Source organism: Echiichthys vipera, assembly GCF_963691815.1.
Source record: "Echiichthys vipera genome assembly, chromosome: 19".
NCBI lineage: Eukaryota > Metazoa > Chordata > Actinopteri > Perciformes > Trachinidae > Echiichthys > Echiichthys vipera.
In genome coordinates, this window is record NC_139844.1 from 7,270,221 (window position 1) to 7,291,008 (window position 20,788).

Below are 20,788 nucleotides of genomic sequence, written 5' to 3' on the forward strand. Positions count from 1 at the left end.
CTTGACATCTTGGGTTTAAATCGGACGTGAGTTTGGCATTATACACGATTTAAGCAATATTTCTCAATCTTTACTTACTCGTTTGACAATTTGAGATTTATTCTATTTTCTCTTCCTTAGCAATTCTTCTTTTGTGCCAAATCCTCATAAATGAACTTGTTTTGAAGTTCCAGATTTCTCTACTGAAATGTTAATTACATGCATTTTTTAACAGTAACCCTGTGATGTTGCTCTGAATATATGAAATGAATCTGAATAACCAGGAAGTAAAATGAGATTTTCCCAAAGTAAACCATTTATTTTATCCCCGTCAAAAGTCCGTCAACATGACACAAACATTTCTTGCAAAAATATTTAAAAAAACTAAACGTGTGAAATCAATTCTCAGGCTGCAGTGGGATCAGGAACAGGATCAGTTTTACAGTTTTCAGTTTCCACAGAAAGACAAAGAACGACAGTAGCAGCTTGATTCTCAGCGCGTCCTTATCCATAAAAGTTTCAGAGAATCGCTCAGTAAAATTAGTTTCTCTGCAAAAGTACAAAGTTTGGAGAATAATCTTGATAATCTCATCTGAGTTTATTTTTTTATATTTAAATATAAATCCTGAGTCTAAAAATAATCCAGCAATTCAGTCAATTCCCCTGAAACTAAAGTTAGCATGTTGCACTAAATACATCACATTTTCACAGGATGTTGCTATCAGGCTAACAAGCTAAGATGCTAAATGTTACATCATGCTGGTAGATAAAAGTTAAAAAAAACTAACTCATCGCCATTAAACAGACAGTTACAGAGTGTAGCGACACTTTTATCGTGAGAAAATGAAAAATAAATACAATATAAATCAAAAACGAAAATTTATATCCGGGCATCCACGCTGGCAACAACAGAAAAGCCCGAAATATTAGCCCCCCCAGAGGCTAAGCTGTCGTCACACAGATGGATGATGGGTTCAGAGATTGGCGTGTGACAAGTTAACAAGATACATTAAAATAAAACCCAGATTTAAAAGATCTAATAGATGTTTTGCACGCTAACAAGCTATGATGCTAAATGTTCATTCAAGTGGTAGATGCTAGTTAATACCTGCTAACTCAACGCCAATAAACAGCTTTTTACTGTGAGAAATGAAATTGAAATGAAAAAACTGAGTGAAAATAAATATAATATAAACCAAAAAAATGACAATTTATATCCCACCATAGCCACCGGATAGCCTGAAATATTAGCCCCCCCAGATGCTAAATTGTGGTGAGATGATGAGTTCAGAGTGACAAGTTTGATTTAAAAAGATCTAAAACATGTTTTGCACGCTTACATGGTAACTTAAAGTTAATCTTCTGTAACGTCACAGTACAAAGAGCTGCTCCTGATGAGCTGAGATGTCTTAAAAAGGCCACTGTACTGATGTTAAAACCCTTTTGATTTTTGCTAACAACACGACCTTCGCTCCTTTACGACACCATCAGGACAAACTTTACGAATCCAGTTTTAAACCATCCTGTAATTTCGTTTTCTGGGGCAGACGAGGAAGAAGAGGTTTGGTTATTACCAGTGAAGTTGAGTTTCCCAAGAAAAAAGAAGAGAACGCAATCGGCATGTTTGTTTCTTCTGAGTTAGCGTCACATAGGAAACCTCTGCACAGCTCTACGAGATCTGAAACGTCACAAAAATATTTATATTTGAAAACTTTATAAAGGCTCTGGATTTGTTTTTGTGTTTTTAGCCCTTCTGCGGCTCGTGTCTGACCGGCAGTGCAGACGTTTTACTGGACGTTGAATTCTGGGAATAAAAATCCTTCCAGTTTGTTATGGCTTGTAGGAAAAAACGCAGTGAAATAGGGAAAAAGGTGAGATGGACCTGAATTATTTCCACAGTGTCGTCACACAGCGGCCTGACCTCTGCCGCCGCCTCTTTGCTGTCCGTGAACACGCCGCACCACCTTGGGGGGCGCAGCTTCCATGGAGTCTGTCGACCTCTGAGGGAGCTGCTGCTTCTTCGTAGGAAAAGTTTGAACCCTGTGGGACTAAGGGTCCTCGTCCATGTCATCCAGGTTCGGGGACATGATGAAGTGTTTGGGGCAGTGCAGGCCTCTCTCGTCGGCGTGCTCCTCCCAGCGTGCGTCGTCGCTCTCGTGGGTGATGTAGCGTTCGCCCCGCCGCGTCTCGAACTCCCTGAGGTCCAGCCAGGTCTGGTAGTCCTGCAAGGATGAGGACGAGGAAGAGAAAGAGAATTAAGCCCAGCTACCTGTGTTTAAGTTCCTGATGAAAGACATTTCCCAGTGAGAGAAAGTTCCAGCATTTTCTGCCAAAGTTTAGAATAGTTTCATTTCACGAGATAGATTTATGCTTGTTTGTGCTTCTTCTCGCTGGTTTGAAGGGAACATTTGCATTAAAGTGTGATGACAACCACAACATCTGACATCTACGGATGTTTTTACTCCAAACTCACGATCAACGCTTCTTTTTTTTTCATTTAAATTTAGTTTAAAGCAGTTTAAAGACCCGATCATATTCGGGTTAACACACTACACCGGTATCTCAAACGCCATGTAAACACTGTACCCCAGTGAAAATCAGAGTTTCATACCCCAGTCAACAGACCAAGATAACTCCTTTAGTACCCCGATCATTCGTACAAGTTTACACGTTCACCGTCAGATCGTGTCAGGCATCTGCACGTGCTCCGTAGGTTTTAACGGCCCCTCCCCACTCCGCTGCAGTGTTTTTTGACTCGAAAATAGAAAAGATCAGAAAGCAACAACACAAGCTTTACCTTCAAACGGACCGAGGACTTCACCATGACAACTAACGTTACTACAAAAAAAAAAAAAAGACCCGTTTCTGTCCTCATTCTGTCCAAAAGTCATCTGTGTTCTCCGCGCTTTCCAAGTTGTAGTGATTTTGACAAGAGGTTAACGTGAAGAAAAAAACCTATCAGACCAGCTGTATGCTGGCAAAGTGCCACCTACTGTACTGGAGGGGTATACGGGGAGAACTGGCATAACCCTGGTATTCACTTATTTTCTCTGAGGTTTGTAAAAACAAAAAAAAAGGCATTTCTGTTACCTGCAGCCAGGGATGACTTAGCGACTTGTCCACGCTGTAGCGTTTCCTCATCTTCACCTGCAGCAGGTTATTAATAAGGTCTGTGGCTGCGAGGGAAAACAAGCACTCAGTATTTAGTTGCTGAAATAAAACATTCATCGTTATCGGTGTAGTTTTTCCCTTTAGTTGACTCAGATTGGTCTCTTTGTCTTCAAACAGCAGACACTGAGATGCGGTCCACGTTAATTTAAGCCTTACCGTGTTCTGAGATCTCCTTCCAGGGGTTGGACGGGTACATGAAGGCGGCATTCTGGATCTGGTCGTTGATGTCCTCGTCCTCGTTGAAGGGAAACGTCCCGCTCAGGCTGACGTAGATGATGACGCCCACCGACCACATGTCTAAGGATCGGTTGTAGCCTTTGCTGCGCAGCACCTCGGGCGCCAGATAGGCCGGCGTGCCAACCACCGAGCGCCGGAACGACTTCTCCCCGATGATGCGAGCGAAGCCGAAGTCACAGAGCTTCACCTGGAGGAAAAGAAGAGGGGTGGCTGTTTTTCCTCCGGACGTTTAAAACAGCAGAGAGAAAAGAGAGGATGACTGGAGGTGTTCTGACCTGAGGGAAGGGGTCCGCGGAGGCCAAGAGGACGTTTTCAGGTTTCAGGTCACAGTGGACGATGTTCTTGAAGTGAAGATGTCTGAGTGCCACTAGGATCTACAAACAAAACACGCAGGAGCTGATTAAACAGTCAAATAAAGAAACAGTCACAGGGTGAATCTCAGATGATACAGATTCAACAAACTTTAAAGACAAAGTCAATATTCTCTTAAAAAAAGGTCCAATTTCTCCTGAACTTTGCATCCAAACCAGTTTCTGAACAAATCTAATAAACGCGGCTGCAGATGCATAATTAACTCTCTTATCTTCAGCACTATGGAGTCAAAAGGGCGCCATTAAAAAAAGAATAAATCTGTGAAAGAGAAAATAAATGAGAAAATATAAAGAGGGAGGAATAAATAAAAGAACAAATAAACGTGGAAATATTAAGACAAATCAAATCTAAAAGAATCATTTTAAGCATTTTAATTTATTTTCACATATTCTTGGGTTAGGGTTATTCCAAATTAATCTCATATCCATCCATTGGGAAAATAAAAAGATAAAACCAATAAATTACTTAAAAATGATTAAATCAATGTTTAAAAAATATACAGAAAAAATAGAGTAATTTTTATGGAAGAATAAGTAAATTACATAAAAATGCATAAATGCTGTAAATGAGTAATTTATGTCCAAAAATGTATATATTTAAAATATATTCTTTTATATTTTATTTGTCTTTATATTTAAATATCTATTAATTATCTTATTTTTTTCATTATTAATTTTTGCAAAACAAAATAAAGGGATTAAAATAAATAGACGTGAAAAATGCTTACAAAAATAAATATCTTTAAAAAAATATAAAGGCATGCATACAGACAAATACAAAATAAATGTAAATGCTTATGTATTATTATAAGTCCTAATATTTCCACATTTATGTATTTCCATATTTGATTAACTTATTTATTAAAAATTTATCTTTTTAGTCTTTTTTATGGCACTCCTATAACTCCATACACCATTATGTAGGAAAAGGCATAAATAAGGCTGCAAGGATTACTCGATTAATCGATTCAGCAATTATTTTAATAATCAATTTGGTAAACTTTTATGAGAAACATGCCCAAAATTCTCTGGTTGCCGCTTCTTCCATGTGTTTATTTGCTGCTTTATATTTTGGCGGTTTTGGACAAAACAAGACATAATGATCTGGAAACTCATGATGGCCATTCTGACGTCTTACAGACGAAACGATTAATCGTTCAGCAGCTGATAAGGTCACGATTCGACGGGTTGGTGGTCGTCACTGACCTGTGTGACCAGGAACTTGGTGAGGCGCTCGGGCAGCCGACTCTTCTCGCTGGATAGAATCATCTCCAACATGTCGCCGTGAAGCTTCTCCATGACCACGTACACCTGCTCCGGTGTCTCGAACATACACTCCAGGTTAACGACCCCCGGGTGGTGCAGGTTCTGACGGACATTTAACACAGTTTCCTTACTTTTCCCCACTTCTTTCAATCTTTTATGGATCTGCAGACTGTTGTTCATGTCGTACCTGCAGGATGGCGACCTCGTTCCTCAGCTGGCTCTCCTGTTTGGTGGGAAACCTCATTTTGTCGATGATTTTGATCGCCACGTCTCTGCCGGTCTTTCTGTGTTTACCTGCACGGAATTAAGTTTTAACTCTTGACTGATATTTTTTTTTTTTAATTCATCTGGAATTCTTTGTTATGAAAAACAGCAGGAATAAAGAGAAACACAATATACAGCGTCTTTATTTCCCCACATTTTCAGACAGGCAGATGATTAAATGAAAAGCTATTTTCGCTGCTGCTTCTCACCTCCGTAGACGATCCCAAACTGTCCGGAGCCGAGGACCTCGTCTGCAAAGATCTGATACACCGAACTGATATCCTGAACAACACAGAGATCACACAGGTGTCACATAAAACTATTAAAAGCAAGTAAAGAAATAGATTTTTACATTTGTGTCCTGATTATTAGTTTGAGACGCCAATGAGCTCTGTAACACAAGAATATGAAGATTATAGTTTGAGAGTACGGAGGCCCAGAAGTGACAGAAGTTAAATACATTTCAGAGTAAAGTCGGTAAATAGGGGAGTACAAACATTTAGCCACATTGGCAGATGTGACATATCTCTAATATCTAATATATAAACTGTCCCCAGAGAGGTTTTATCAGCCCTGTTGTGTGTGAGGACTAAACATGACTTAAGTCTCAATAAATGGATAAATGCACAAATAAATACAGGAATAAATACATAAATTAATTGATAAATAGTGCGTGTGCGCCAGATTCTTGTGAACGCACCTGTGTCTTCTCTCATCAATAAACGGCACGGTGCACATGCTACGTGGAGGTAGGCTGGCTAACTCACTCATAGATAGCAACTGCTAGCGTCATTTAGCGTATGCCTAGCGTGTGCACGAACTGTGCCTGAGAGTCGGCTCTCACAGCCCTGTGAGTGGACAGGATGAACCGGGCGTGGTCAGTTTTTGCAAAACAAACAACAAGCTCTACGTGCACATAGAGGCGCGTTTTTTTTCCTAAAACCAGATGATTTATGTTGTTCTATTGGAGCATAGTGTCGGTTTCAGTGAATATGATCAAAAAAATGTTGCCGACTGCACGTTTAATGACAGAACATAAATAAGAGGGAGGTACACCAAGAACTCCCTTAGTGCTCATCCACACAAAGCTTTTCCTGTAACTACTATAACTTTAGTATCGGTTTGGTCGACCATCTACACTCATCCGGCGTTATCGCAGCCTCTTTGTAACCAGGTCCCAGAGTGGGAATATTTGAAAACGCCCCCGTGGTGTCTGGACGGCGAAAACGCATACTTTGTTTTCGATGCTGTCATCGCCCCACCTCTGACCTCTAACCCCCACGTCGTCACACAGTGCTGCTGCGTGGAGAGAGACACGGACCAGAATGAACTGGACTCATGTGAGTGATCGGTGCATCAGGGTCCAAAACAGCACAAGGATTTGGGAAGTCTCCAGATTTGGCAACAAACTCTCCTGTGTTTATATTATGATTCTACATAACAGCGTCTCCCTCTCTTCCTCTCCGTTGTTGGTGTATTTCTGTGGCAGTAACAGCGCCACATCCAGGCCTGGCATGTGTACTACTGCGTTTTTAGCTGGTAGGCCACATATGTGTGGACGGAAAACTTTTTAAGAACGACAGAGAAAAAAAATGGTCGTTCTCGATCGTGTGGACGTACCCTTACACTGACAGCCTACATGTGGCCAGAGAAGGCCATCCTAACCGAGAGTATAACTCACAGTGTGAGTGCGAGCTTTCCAGTTGGTAATGAAGCTTAAAGAAGCATGGTAAGCTGAGTCGACCATATTAAGACACTGTGCAGAGGAATGCATGTATAATCCAGCACAGATAAAAAAGTGGCTGCTACAAGCCGTTTTGTTGCATTAACAGAAATCCAAACCCAATTTCAGCCTCAGCTTTTTCATTTAATAAATTGGTAAAGTCATTTTTCGATCCTGCGTTTTACTTTCTGGGAAATCGATTCTGAATTGAAACGGGTCAGAATCCTTTATTGTCATTGTTGTTTCACGAAAGAGGTGATCGTAATTGTTCACATGTTCGGCCCTTGTGTCTGTTTTGTTTCAACGGAGCGTTTGGACCCGGAAATCGTATTTTAAAGGGCGTTACGTCAGACTTAACGGTCCGATTGCACATCAGTTCAGTTGTTAGAGAAGTGATAACAACACATAGATGACAATATAACATATTGAATGTAATATAACAGGGAAGACTTACCACGTTTTCTTGTATCTGGGAGTTGGACACTGATATGCTGATAGAGACTTCCTCTGAGGAGACACGAGACAAACAACAAGGCTGATAAACATAGAATCCTGTGAGCCGCAAACACACGTGTGAACTCCGTCACTCGGGGCTCATGCGCCGTTTATTTTTCTAACCTCTAAATCATTAAAGTCTCATTTCCTACTTTTGTTACAGACAGAGGTGACGGAGGAGGATTCGTGATGAAAGAACTCTCCAGGATGTTTCCAGCTGTGATAACCACCTCCAAATCATTTCCCAGATTTCACAAAGAATAAAAGCCTCTACTTCCTGTCTGTGTATTTAAATATGTCGGTGAATACAGGAAGCTGTAACTGTTGCATGCTGTGTTAATTCGGCCTGACATTAAAAAGAAGCCGAGGGCGCGGTCTGTTCAGAGGAAACCTGCTGCTACCGCGAGTGAGTTTCCACTGATGAGCTTCCTATTGATTTCAGATCGCTGGCCGCGGGTTTGGTCAGGTCATCCCTCCCGCGGCGACCGATACCAACAGTCTGCCGCCCGCTGATGTCCAGGTCATCGGTGAGGTCATCGTCCAGAGCGTTAGTATTGATATAAACTGCGGGAAGTCCCGATCTGCAGTCAGACTGCTCATTCTTAAACTTAAAGTGCAAATCAGGCACAAAATCATCCCATGGTCTTTTTCGGCACTTACATACATCTGATAAACCATTGAGACGTTTTTTTTTTTTAGTAACAACTATTAACGGAGAAATCCGGACGTGGTTAACACTGAATACTACCCGGGCCGTTGGGTGATGGCTTTAAAGCGGCTTCTTTAACCACTAACACTGGTTACATACATATGTATGCATATACAATACTTACTAATTAATAATCTACTCTACATACCTGGACACTTATCTTCGTTTTTTGTGCAATAACTTTATCCACAACTTAAGTGCAATCATTTAATCTGACTGCTCATTTCTGTCATAAACAGTATTACATATTATATCTTATACATTTCCTCTACATTTAACTTATCTTGTTTCATTTTCCGTGAATTTTATTTTACCTGTATTCTTACATCTACTTCATATACTGTAAATTGAACTAATAGTTTATTGTTTACTGTTTTTTTAAGTACTCTGTATCTATTTAGCTAAGAGTTTATTGGTTATCTTATACTGTATTTATTTTTTATACCTCGCTTGTGTTCGTAAGCTGCTGGAAACTCAATTTCCTTGCGGGAGTTCATCCCAAGGGATCAATACAGAGAAGTCTAAGTCTCTACTGCTCCAAATAACACCAAACCTCTGCAGCAGCATGAGAGTCCGGACACATTAACCGAAGCACCAACAACGTAGTTAGAGAACCATTCAAGTCAATTACCAAAGTCAATCCAAAAGGAAGTTCGCTGAAAGCCTTCACCGTGCTGCCCTGAGCTAATCAGTGTTAGCCACGTCCGGCTGTTAGAGACTCTACCAGATTTCTCTGTTAATAGTTTAGACATAAAAACGGCTTATTGATGTATGTGTGTAGTTTTGTGTCTTATTTATGTTTTGTGTCTTATTTGTGTCTTAAAAACAGTCTTTTACAATAAAAACTGCTGAAATGAAACAAATGGCTGAGTTTTTAAATTATATTATTTAACAGTTTATGTTTTAATGTTTAGTTATTAAAAAAACGTTTCAGACTGACATTCAAATGAACACGCTGCAGTGAACGCAGCATTAGATCAGTTTATATAATTTTATTGACTCCACTATATCCTGAATTAGAGCTTCAGTGATGTCGTTATTTATTTACCTGCTTTGTTTTCATTACATTTTTTAATTCCTGCTAAGTTTTTCTTTTTTCACGTTACGTTTTTTTTGTATTTTAATACAATAACAAAAGTCCTCTGTTTGGCTGTTTTTGTCGCTGAGATGAGCCCAAAAAAATAGAAGCACTGTTATATAATCTGTCCATTAATTTATTGCTGTAATTGAATTGAAAAACAAAACATCTATTCTGGGAAAGAAACCCTGACATCAATTACTCAACAGGTGGAAAACACAGCTGACCGTTTTATAACAATGGAAACAGTTTAATGGTGATTTATTTATTTATTTTTAGATCTCATTTTGGGATGAAACTTAAAACTCTTTATTTCCAGACAAAAAGGCACTTTAACCTGAGAGATGAATCAGAGCGGAAAATCCTCTGAAATCCCTTCAATCACGTTAAAATGTCAGCAGTGAGTGTGTGTGTGTGTGTGTGTGTGTGTGTGTCTGCATATGTGTGTGTGTGTGTGTGTGTGTGTGTGTGTGTGTGTGTGTGTGTGTGTATGTCTGCATGTGTGTGTGTGTGTGTGTGTGTGTGTGTGTGTGCGTGTGTGTGTGTGCGTGTGTGTGTGTGTGTGTGTGTGTGTGTGTGGTGCTGGGGTTGTATAACAGTCGTTTCCTGACACAATATTTTGGAAGCTCTTCTGACAAAAATCCATTAAAAGACAAAAACACACGAGAGTCTAATGTGATCTAAAATTAATGACTCCATTACTGAGTCAAAGGGTGAAGACACGCAGGGAAATGAGCAGGGTCGTGGGTTCAATTCCCCATAAACCTCAATGGGTAATGGTCATTAATATTAATAATAATAATATTAATAAACTTGTACATGAAATGCAGCCCAAAGTGCTTCACATTATAAAGACACAGAATAAACAGTAATATAATATGTGCCAAATTATGACAATAAGATAAAAGATAAAACCAGAGTTAAACACGCTAAAAATAAAAGACATAAAATACATCTTCACATGAATAAGACCCACTCGATAATACAAATAAAAGAGAGTAAGGATTAAAAATAGATTATAGAATTAAAGTTCAGCTCTGTACTATGAAAAAATGGACAAAAAGCAGTTAAAATTGGGTAAAAATGACCAGGGTTAGTTAAAGCTAATGTAAAGAGAAACGTTTTTAGTTTACTTTTAAAAATATTTAGCGCGCTGGCCTCCCTGATGTCTAACGGAAGTTTGTTCCACAGCTTTGGGGCATTGCTACACTTTTATTGTGCTATCACGATACTTAGGTGCCGATTCACAATAGAACTGATTTTATTTTGAACATTTAAAGAGTAAGTCCGGCAAAAATGGACCCCATGGTCTTTTTCAGCATGAAAATCCATCAAATAAGCCATGGAGACAGTTTTTTCACTGATCCACCATGTACAGAGAATACCCAGAGGGACGCCAACAGCCCCAAAAGGCTAACACTGATTAGCTCAGGGCGGTGTGCTGAAGGCATCCAAAACTTTTAACCACTAATACTTCTCAAAATAACAGCAAACCTCTGCAGTAGCACGATAAGAGTCCCTACACATAAAACAAAGCACCAACAACGTAGTTAGAGAACCCAGAGTTTTAAAAAAAGACTGTTTTACAAGACTTACCAACTTTGCAACCCTAGTAAATAGTTTCTTGCTTTCTACATTATTTGTGCTGTCTTTAACTCCACCAGCTTCCTGAGTTCCGGCGCGTGTGACTTTAGAAACAGATCGTTCCATATAACACTAGACCATGGAAAAAAGCTGATGAATGGTAGACGTTTTCCACATTTACTTTGGAATATCTCTAAATTAATTCAGTAAACATGGGAACAGTGTCTGTATTTAGAGATGTCCTCAAACCTTTCAGTCAGTGTCAGAAATGATTTATTTTAAGAATAAAGACGTTTCCCTCACAACTCACTGATATTTTCTTTTAATGCATTAGTCACACAGGTAGATATAATCCTATTAATCTCACTTCTATATATTTTGTATGAACCCTATAACACATATTTTGTAGTCACACTTTTAAAAAATTTTTTGCAAACTTGAGCTCTGTCTGTTTGAATGGCTTGAATATCAGCTTCAGTATATACTGTACATCAATAGGTTTAGTTTTTACCATACTTTGGTGGCGGTTACTCACTGTGGTCTCTGCCGTGGCCGGGCCCGCTGCCGACGCTGGCCTTTGGCGTGACGGGCATCATCGCCTGTCGGATGGCCTTCTCCCAGCCGTGGCCCACGTCCCGCCCCACGCCGGTCGCGGCCAGGATGGGGTTGTGGTGCAGGCCGCCGTTGTCCTCGCCCACGTAGTACACCATGTTGCCGGTGATCACCTCAAAGCAGTGGCGGTTGCTGCTCTGCGGCAGGCTGCTGAAGTCCTGCGCCGGCTCCACCTGCAGGATCTCCGATAGCGGGATCTCCTGCGTGTCGGAATAAATAGAAAAAGTTAAGACCCAGACACGCCTCAGAAAAGGCCGAAATAATCAAAAGATCGTTCCTCTTGTTGGACGCGCCTCCACTTTCTGCAAATCTCTGCTCTCCTCTGGTCACTTCTGCTAAATCGTAACCTTTTAAAGACTCTAATCAGCCAATAAGAAGCCTCCACAAGGTCTTAAATGTGTCAGCTGGTTGCTCCCTCCAGGCTAACACCTCTCCTCTCTCTGCTGAACTGTGTTTGAAACTTCCCATCCTTCCCTCCACCCGTCCAAAAAAAGCCTAAACCTGCCAGATCAAACATATAAAGGAGAACGAGGTCCCTCGTTTTGTCTTTGGCCAAGTTCTCCCCCTCCTCCTCAAACCACAAACTCAGATCAGCATCTCTTCATCCTGCCGCTCTGATTAAAAAGGCAGGACGTGCCTTGGACATTTTGGGGCACGAGGCAGCGTGGCGACGAGCCAGAGAGAGCCAGAGAGAGAAAGAGAGAGAAAGAGAGAGCGGGGAAGCGACCGCAAACCACCCTCACGCCGCTCTCTCTGGCTTTCTCTTCAAAGGGAAGGTTTTTCTGCAGCGCTTAGTGGTGGTGAAGGTCACCGGGGTCACTGGCAGACACGAGATGAAAGGAAGGTGGAGTAAGAGAGAGAGACGAGAGCTGCAGCTGCACTGACCTGAAATCACACCGGTGATCATGGCATATTTCAAGGAAACTAATATTCCAAAAAGTTGGAAATTTAAAGTGTAATTTTATAAGCAACTGTAACAACTATTAACGGAGAAAACCGGGAGAGTCGCTAACAGCCGGGCGTGGCTAACAGTGATTAGCTTGGGGCAGTACAGTGAAGGCATTCAAAGGTCTTTTTTTAACCACTAATGCTGCTCAAAATAACACCAAACCTCTGTATTAGCATGAGAAGAGTCCCTACGCAAAAAACAAAGCTCCAACAACGTTGTTAGTGAACCCAAGAGTGTTTTAAAGAGTGTTTTAAAGACTTACCTACTGGCCCCTGTACCAGCTCCTCTCATAGTAAAGTCCATTCAAGTCGGTTACCAAAGTCAATCCCAAAGGAAGGAGCCCATTGGTGCTTTGTTTTCTGTGTAGGGACTCTTCTCATGCTACTGCAGAGGTTTGCTGTTATTTTGAGCAGCATTAGTGGTTAAAAAAGACGTTTGAATGCCTTCACTGTACTGCCTCGAGCTAATCACACGTCCGGCTGTTAGCGACTGTACTGGATTTCTCTGTTAAGAGTTCATACACTGTCACAATGGCTTATTTGATTTATGTGATTACCGGAAAAAGACCCTGGGCTGATTTTGCGCTGGAATTACACTCAAAGATAATTTTTTTTAGGTTTTTAACCTTTACAAATCAGCAAAATCAGATGCTGGATCTGGTCAGAAACCATCTCAATTGATTAACTGATCAGTGGATAGACAGAAAATCTCTGGTACAAGCTTCTCAAATGTGAGGATTTTTTGCGTCTCTCTGTTTTATACGGAGTCCCAGAAGGGTCATGGTGTGACCTTTTTTCTTTGAACGACTTTTACATTCCCCCTGCTCCATAGAAACAGTCCAATCACACCTAATTTCGCCATTCCAAACGCAAAAGAGGCGTGACGTATAACAGAACCATAGTGAATTTGATGCATTATAGTTGATGCACAATTGTCAGTAGAGAGGACAAAGACAAAGTGCCAGAGTGCATAAAAGAGCATCAAAATAGAGCTTGTTTATAAAAGTAAATAAAATAACCAGAGGAGGATCTCTTGCGTACACCTGATCTCGGTCAATTTCAACATTTTATTTGGTAAATATTATTGATGTTTGTTTATTAAATTGGTACTTACATTTTGCAGTTGAGTCATCGACTCATAATAGTTGGGTACGTGAAATTTAACAATGTCTAAGGTTGGAGAAGTTAAGGTTTTCACAGAGGCGATCTTTGACAGCATTCCACCAAACCTGGGAGCCACTGCTGACTCTTATTAGTAACAGTATTACTGCTACTGATGATGATGCTGAGGACAGACAACCCCCACTTCTGGTTTCCTCCTTCTTGAGTTACTTTATTTTTTTTGCTAAGAGTTTTATTTATTTGTTTTTTTTACTTTACCTATCTACTTATGTTATATTATGCCCGGTCGGTCATCGTGACCGTGTCTGACATGTGTTGCTGGGAGGGATGGCGGGATTCATGTTGGGGTTTTTTTTTCACCTTAAAGCGGACACACTGTACAACTGTTATGCTTTTTCGTGTGTACTTGTCTGTAAAATTGAATTAAAAAAAAAATAAAGTTGAGTATATCTGGTTTAATACAATGAAAAAAGTTCCCAAACAGCTACGAATCCTGTGATGACGCTTCTTTTGTTTTTTCCTCTTTACAAAACAGAATAAAAACATTGTTTCAACGCTTTAGATCAAAGTTAACGGCTTCATGCTCTGTCCTTTAAAATATGTTGGAAATGCACAACATGTAGTGTGCAGAAAAACTCTGCAGTTAATATAACTTTGACATTGTTCTGCTTTCTTCAATTTTAACTTCCTGCAGACGTCCCGACCTGATGAAAATAATCACAATGAATGATCTGGTGATAACTAGACCTCCACGTGTGTTAACGTCTTATTAAATGTGACGTGTGCATGAACCCGACTCCCTCCCGTCTTCTTGTCATGCTTGCGGCTTTGTTTTGGCACCGAGCGGCTGAAACCGGATCTGAGCCGAGCCGGGTCTCCTACCTTGTAAAACTTGGCTCCACTTTCATTCTGAAACAGAGTCAGACTCTTGCTGTCCAGCCTCCAGTAATGTCTCTTCCTCTGGAAAGACAAATAAAAGGTTCATCAGGGTAGAAAAAAAACTTAATGGTTTCAAATGCTTGTGTATATTTTCATATATACATCAATTTTAGTCCGTCCTCTCACCAGGTTGTCATGGCTGCTGTAGTGGACCATCCAGCCCTCTTTGACCACCGTGGAGCTTTTCCTTTTGGTGTGTTTGATGGACTGAACCACTCGCATCAGAGGGATGTTGCTGCTGGTTGACGGGCTGCACGAGAGACAAACAACAACACACATTTTAGGATGTGCAGCGAGAATACACACATCTTTCTAAACCTAAAATGGATGATTGATTCTGCTTTATTCTCCGTACAAACTGCCAGATATCAAGACTGAAAGAAGCAACAAAACTGATTATAAATAGGATAAAAGCCACATCAGCCACGCCACCTGATGGCTCTGAGCGTCTCGTCGTCCTTGTCGCCGTCCGTGCAGGGCCCCTCGATGAAGAAGAGCTTGTCGTCCTGCTCGTCCATGCTGTGACCGCCGTCGCTGTTGGCGTCGCTGTTGTCCACCTCCATTGTGGCCTCGGAGTCCAGACTGGGACTGGCTGGTTCTGCGGGAGGAACAAGCACAAAGAGTCTCAGTTAGTATAATACTAGCAAGTTCTCAGGGTTTCATCAATGTGCAGGTCCTCTAACGGCCACCAGGCCACCTCAAAGCCAAGAGGGAAACCTCCAGATTCTCCCCAGAAATAATAAAGCATGACACACTTTATTTGAACAGCACGGTCTGAACCCTCTGAACTCTGCAACAGCAACAGTCCTCCAACCCTCAAATCTGTACAACCTGAGCTAAAAGGTCGTCCAAGGCATTAAACAATAACTTTTATTTATTTTTTTATTATTTTTATTGGGGATATTGATAGAACAAACAAGTGCACACAAATAACAATGAATAACAAGAGAAAGAAAAGAGAGGGGACATAGTGGTATAAAAGCAGTGAGAAAAAAGGGATAAGGAGCAAAATAAAATGAGGAAGAGAAATAGATAAATAAAACATTTGGAGAGAATATATATATATATATATGTACAGAGAGGGATTAAATCAGTTATTAATTAATTTAAGAGAACAAAAGAAGGCAGGGCATATTACTAATGATAATTTAAATACATAAAAATAAATTCATAAATAATGGGGGGATGGAATGATACAATAATAAATAAAGTGTCATAAATACAAAAATGAAACCCATTTTTTCATCAGATTTTACTGGCACTTCCGCTAGAAAATATTTCTAAACACTCCATAACTTATTTGAGCTATAAACATTTTTTTAGTTTTTGTGATAATTTGCAAGAAGAAAAGTCGTAGGCACGCATAAAAGTCTTAAAAACCTGGTAAGGAAAGTCACGTCTAGATGGAAAAAGAGTATTTTAAAAGTTTCTCTGAGGTGCACCTGAATGCACCACGAAGTCCCGTCGCAGCCTGCAGCTTTACCTTCGTTTGTTTGTTTCTATCACTCACGGGGAAGAACACTTCTCTGTCACAGTGTCTCAAGAACAGCAGCTACAAGCACAAGCTACACTGCGTGGTCTGTGTTTTATTTTCAAAGATCCGTTTTAACCTCAGTTTTAAAAACAGCGCACAACAGCGCCTCTGTTGGCCCCTGATACGCGCGGTGTAACGTTAGGCTTTCAGGGTAACAGGTGTGTTTTGTGCTCACAGAAACGGGAAACTCACCTCCGTTAAAGTCGACCTCACCGAGGCAGTCTCGAGGTATTTTGGCCGCACATCTCTTATGGCAGTTAAATTTACAATCTACAGAAAGAAAAGAGAAGAGGAATCAAACAACCGTAATCAAAGACGCATGTGTTCCAGCAGCAATGTGAAACGGTGAAGATGTTTAGGTGAACCTTTGCACTGCATGCCCTGGCGGAAGAGGCCCTTCAGCAGGCGTTTGCAGAACTGGCAGATGGTGGGACGAGTGTAGGTGTGGACGGAGAAGGTGTGAGGGACTTTGACCCGGCCCAGGACCATCTTCTCCATCCAGATGGGACGACCGCTCAGCAGGGAGTTACGCTTCCCTGCGCCCAGCAGGGGGCGCTGCTCCGACCAGGAGGGAGTGAGGAGGGGATAAACATACATACATGTAAATATACAGTATATATAGTCAGTTTAGTTATTTTTTTATGATGAAGATCTCTTTGTTTCCCTGGCACAAAAGGGGAATAAATAACAAAAACAAAATAAACAACAACAAAAAAAATCTGTTGAATTTCATAAAAGTAAATGATAGCAATAAAAATGTTTTAGAAAATCAACCAATGAATACCAAATATTCATCATCCAAAACTCTTTGGATAATACGCAGGTCCTGAGTTTACTTTAGTAAAAATCATTATGATTCATATGTTTTGGATGAACCATTTTTAACACAACATTTAATTTAAGACATTGTAATAGCTTTTGAATATCACTTAAAGTAAAATCTGAATACCCGTTTTCAGGATCATACCGCTCCAACAATGAGGGGAAACCAACAAAGCCTAAATGATTTATTATCTGACTATTTATGAAATACTTGTTTTTATCATTTTATCAAGTAAATACATTTATATCACATTTTTCTCAAAATTTCACAGTAATATAAAAATGTAATTCACCTGACTTGGACCCAGCTAAGTGGCAGAAACAGTATAGTAAATAAATTGAAGTTTTTCACTGACAATCACTTGTAACTTTATTAAATTAAAGGTAAAGCTTAAATAATTTATTATCTAACTATTCACTGAATATTTATTTTTATAATTTTATGATGACACATTTATATCACATCTTCTTTTCTTTTTTCTTTTCTTTTTCATTTCTCAATATTCACTTAAGAAATCGATTCTAAGTGGCAGAAAAATATATCAAATCAATGTAAGTTTTCTACTGACAGCCTACGATCACTTTGGACTTTTGTACATTAAATAAAAGACTTTTAAATATCTTCTGAAGCTTTTATTTCTTTAGAGAAGTGAATTTAGTGTTTTTAAGACCTGCACATTCCCTGTCGTGTTTTCTTCTTTTCTCCGCTGGACTTGAACGCGACCAAAGGGAACGATTTGGGTTCAGGCGGTTCAGCTGAGGCATCACATTTGAAAGTGGAGCACAGAAGAAATCTTTTCTGTCCGCCAGAACAATGAACGTCCTTGTGCGGCGCGTAGCCTTAAAGGTCGCGGTACTGCGCTCAGAGCAGGAAGCAGGTGACACAATGGGGCCTGAATTAGTCCAGAGCAGTTAATCCACCTTCTTACATACCAACGCACAAACCTCACGACATCTGATCAAAGTCTGAATGATCAGTGGAGAGCTTTTAATACGAGAACTGTGACATGTTTGATTACAGAAACACAGATCCACCTGACAAAGCGCACGTGTTTGTTTACATCGCGATCTGCATCTTTTATTCTTCGCTTTGTTTAATTTGGGACCAGACCTGCTAAACAAGCCCATTTATTATTCTTTTAAAGTCGTAATCCATCAGATTTCAGATGTGATGTTTCTAGCGGCCCCTGTGGCAGTGAGATGTAACTGCAGGCACGCCTGTTCCTTCATGGTCACGATGTGTGTTTTTTTGATCTTTTGCAAACTTTATTGACAAATTGACCTCTCTACTGCCGCTCCGTCCCCTATATGTTACTAGCCTGGCTAATGCTGGGAACCACCCATTCATTTTGTCGTATTTGAGGCGTGGTTTACGACCGCCCAGAGCCGTTTATGTGGAGCTACGAATGTCTATCAAATGCAACTGTACGTAGCTCAGCCGGTCCTATCAATTATACTAGATGACGTATGAAGAGCTACAGAAATTCGACGAGGAAGAAGACAATGGGTCAGAGATTCACATGACATGATGGCGTTGAGCAACTATTGCTATTTGTGCGAGACAAACATGAGTGAAGAAGTATCTAAGGATGCAACGAAAGATAACTTTGCGTCCGCTGCCATGTTGGATCCGTAGATGTAAACAAACTACAAGCTTCTGTGGGTTGCATGGACGTCATCATCGTCTCGCCATACCTCCCCGTTCTGTGATTGGTTCCCTCCCTGAGGCGAAAATCGGATCCACAGAATTGTGGGGATTTTTAAACATCAAGTGTTGATTTCTGTCACAATATAATAGGACTGTGAATGTTCTCATTCGTCCAGGTCATCGTTATCCTCAAAGCAATTTCAGTCAAAAAACAACTGGACTGGTTGTTTGTCTAGGAAGATGTTTCAGCTCTCATCCAAGAGGCTTCATCAGTTCATGTACGCATCTGACCAGGCTGGGACTGGTCCAACTAACTGGTGTGGAGATCCAAGTATTTAACCTCTCACAAGGCCGATGATGTCACTGACCCCCTTTGTGCTCCAAGTGCCCACGCCCGTCGTTAGAGTGACAGTCGTTGGTGGGCAGTTGGTTTCGACTTCGTTAGTGCTCTATTGAGTCTGAACGACAGTCGTTGGGGTCACCCGGGCCATGTGTGAACAGTTGTCCTTTGAGGTTAGATTGTTGAATCTCCTGGGAAGGGATGAAAGGGCAGCATTGTAAATTGGAGATAAGTGGTGTCTCAGACCCCCTCCTCTGTTTAGCGATGGTTTCTCCACTTTTACATAGATGGCTTCTTTTACTCCTCTTTCAAACCATCTGTCCTCTCTGTCCAAGATTTGGACATTGCTGTCATCAAAGGAGTGGGCTTTCTCCTTGAGGTGTAAGTGGACAGCCGAGTCCAGGCCTGAGGAGTTAGCTCTCCTGTGTTGGGCCATGCGTTTATGCAGTGGTTGTTTTGTTTCTCCAATGTAAAGATCTTTGCAATCCTCCTGAGTTTCTCCGGAGAAACTCAGGAGGATTTTCAACAAACACTGCATCCCTGTGTATTTCAAACCCGGTAACACACTCAGACAGAGACTAGTACATCCGAAGGACAGAACACCACACCACCACAAAAGCAACCTGGTTTATGCTGTCCAATGCAACGAGGAATGCAAAGATCTTTACATTGGAGAAACAAAACAACCACTGCATAAACGCATGGCCCAACACAGGAGAGCTAACTCCTCAGGCCTGGACTCGGCTGTCCACTTACACCTCAAGGAGAAAGCCCACTCCTTTGATGACAGCAATGTCCAAATCTTGGACAGAGAGGACAGATGGTTTGAAAGAGGAGTAAAAGAAGCCATCTATGTAAAAGTGGAGAAACCATCGCTAAACAGAGGAGGGGGTCTGAGACACCACTTATCTCCAATTTACAATGCTGCCCTTTCATCCCTTCCCAGGAGATTCAACAATCTAACCTCAAAGGACAACTGTTCACACATGGCCCGGGTGACCCCAACGACTGTCGTTCAGACTCAATAGAGCACTAACGAAGTCGAAACCAACTGCCCACCAACGACTGTCACTCTAACGACGGGCGTGGGCACTTGGAGCACAAAGGGGGTCAGTGACATCATCGGCCTTGTGAGAGGTTAAATACTTGGATCTCCACACCAGTTAGTTGGACCAGTCCCAGCCTGGTCAGATGCGTACATGAACTGATGAAGCCTCTTGGATGAGAGGTGAAACGTCTTCCTAGACAAACAACCAGTCCAGTTGTTTTTGACTGAAATTGCTTTGAGAATATAATAGGAGTTTTGTTATTACTCACTGTGTACGTATAGAAGTTAAATAAACATGATTTAGCGTGCTTTCACATTATCATCTATTTGACACAGATGGCATAATAAAAGGATGCTGCAGATATGCCACAGGTTAAAAGCAGGTGCAGTTAGATGAGAGGGGACCAGCCCCAGGAAGTGACGCTACAGTAGGGAGTGTTCTTCCTACAGGAACTGTTGGTGCATTGGAGGAACAGTGTGACCAGAGGGCAGAGGATTCAACTCGTGAACGAACGAGAGCCGGTCTGGGAGGATGACTGTGGTTTCTGACACCAGAGAGACCCCTTGGCCAAGCAGAATATTCGTTGCTGTTTTTGTGATAAACTTTTTAAACTTTAAGAAGTAGTCTGTTTTTTCCTTGAGTTAAGAACGTGACAGAATCGAGGCTGCCGAGCAGGGCGCAATGAAATTGCACGCAAAGGCAGCATGGGTATACACACACACACACACACACACACACACACACACACACACACACACACACACACACACACACACACACACACACACACACACACACACACACACACACACACACACACACACACACACACACACACACACACACACACACACACACACACACACACACACACACACACACACACACACACACACA

General features: G+C 41.1%; 1 protein-coding gene across 1 annotated transcript in view; it reads right to left on the bottom strand.

Annotated features, from left to right (window-relative positions):
• Positions 1-416: 416 nt before the first annotated feature.
• LOC310962285 (serine/threonine-protein kinase D3-like) overlaps positions 417-20,788 on the bottom strand; it is a 42,253-nt gene continuing 21,881 nt past the window's right edge. Inside the window, exons 6-19 of the mRNA XM_083934697.1 lie at positions 16,398-16,587; positions 16,225-16,302; positions 14,931-15,096; positions 14,625-14,748; positions 14,442-14,519; positions 11,413-11,689; positions 7,466-7,518; positions 5,498-5,570; positions 5,212-5,318; positions 4,965-5,126; positions 3,663-3,761; positions 3,307-3,574; positions 3,070-3,155; positions 417-2,201 (exon numbers count right to left, since the gene is read on the bottom strand). Coding sequence (XP_083790823.1) covers positions 2,028-2,201; positions 3,070-3,155; positions 3,307-3,574; positions 3,663-3,761; positions 4,965-5,126; positions 5,212-5,318; positions 5,498-5,570; positions 7,466-7,518; positions 11,413-11,689; positions 14,442-14,519; positions 14,625-14,748; positions 14,931-15,096; positions 16,225-16,302; positions 16,398-16,587 — 1,935 coding nt within the window. The 3' untranslated portion in view covers positions 417-2,027. The remainder of the gene's footprint in view (positions 2,202-3,069; positions 3,156-3,306; positions 3,575-3,662; positions 3,762-4,964; positions 5,127-5,211; positions 5,319-5,497; positions 5,571-7,465; positions 7,519-11,412; positions 11,690-14,441; positions 14,520-14,624; positions 14,749-14,930; positions 15,097-16,224; positions 16,303-16,397; positions 16,588-20,788) is intronic.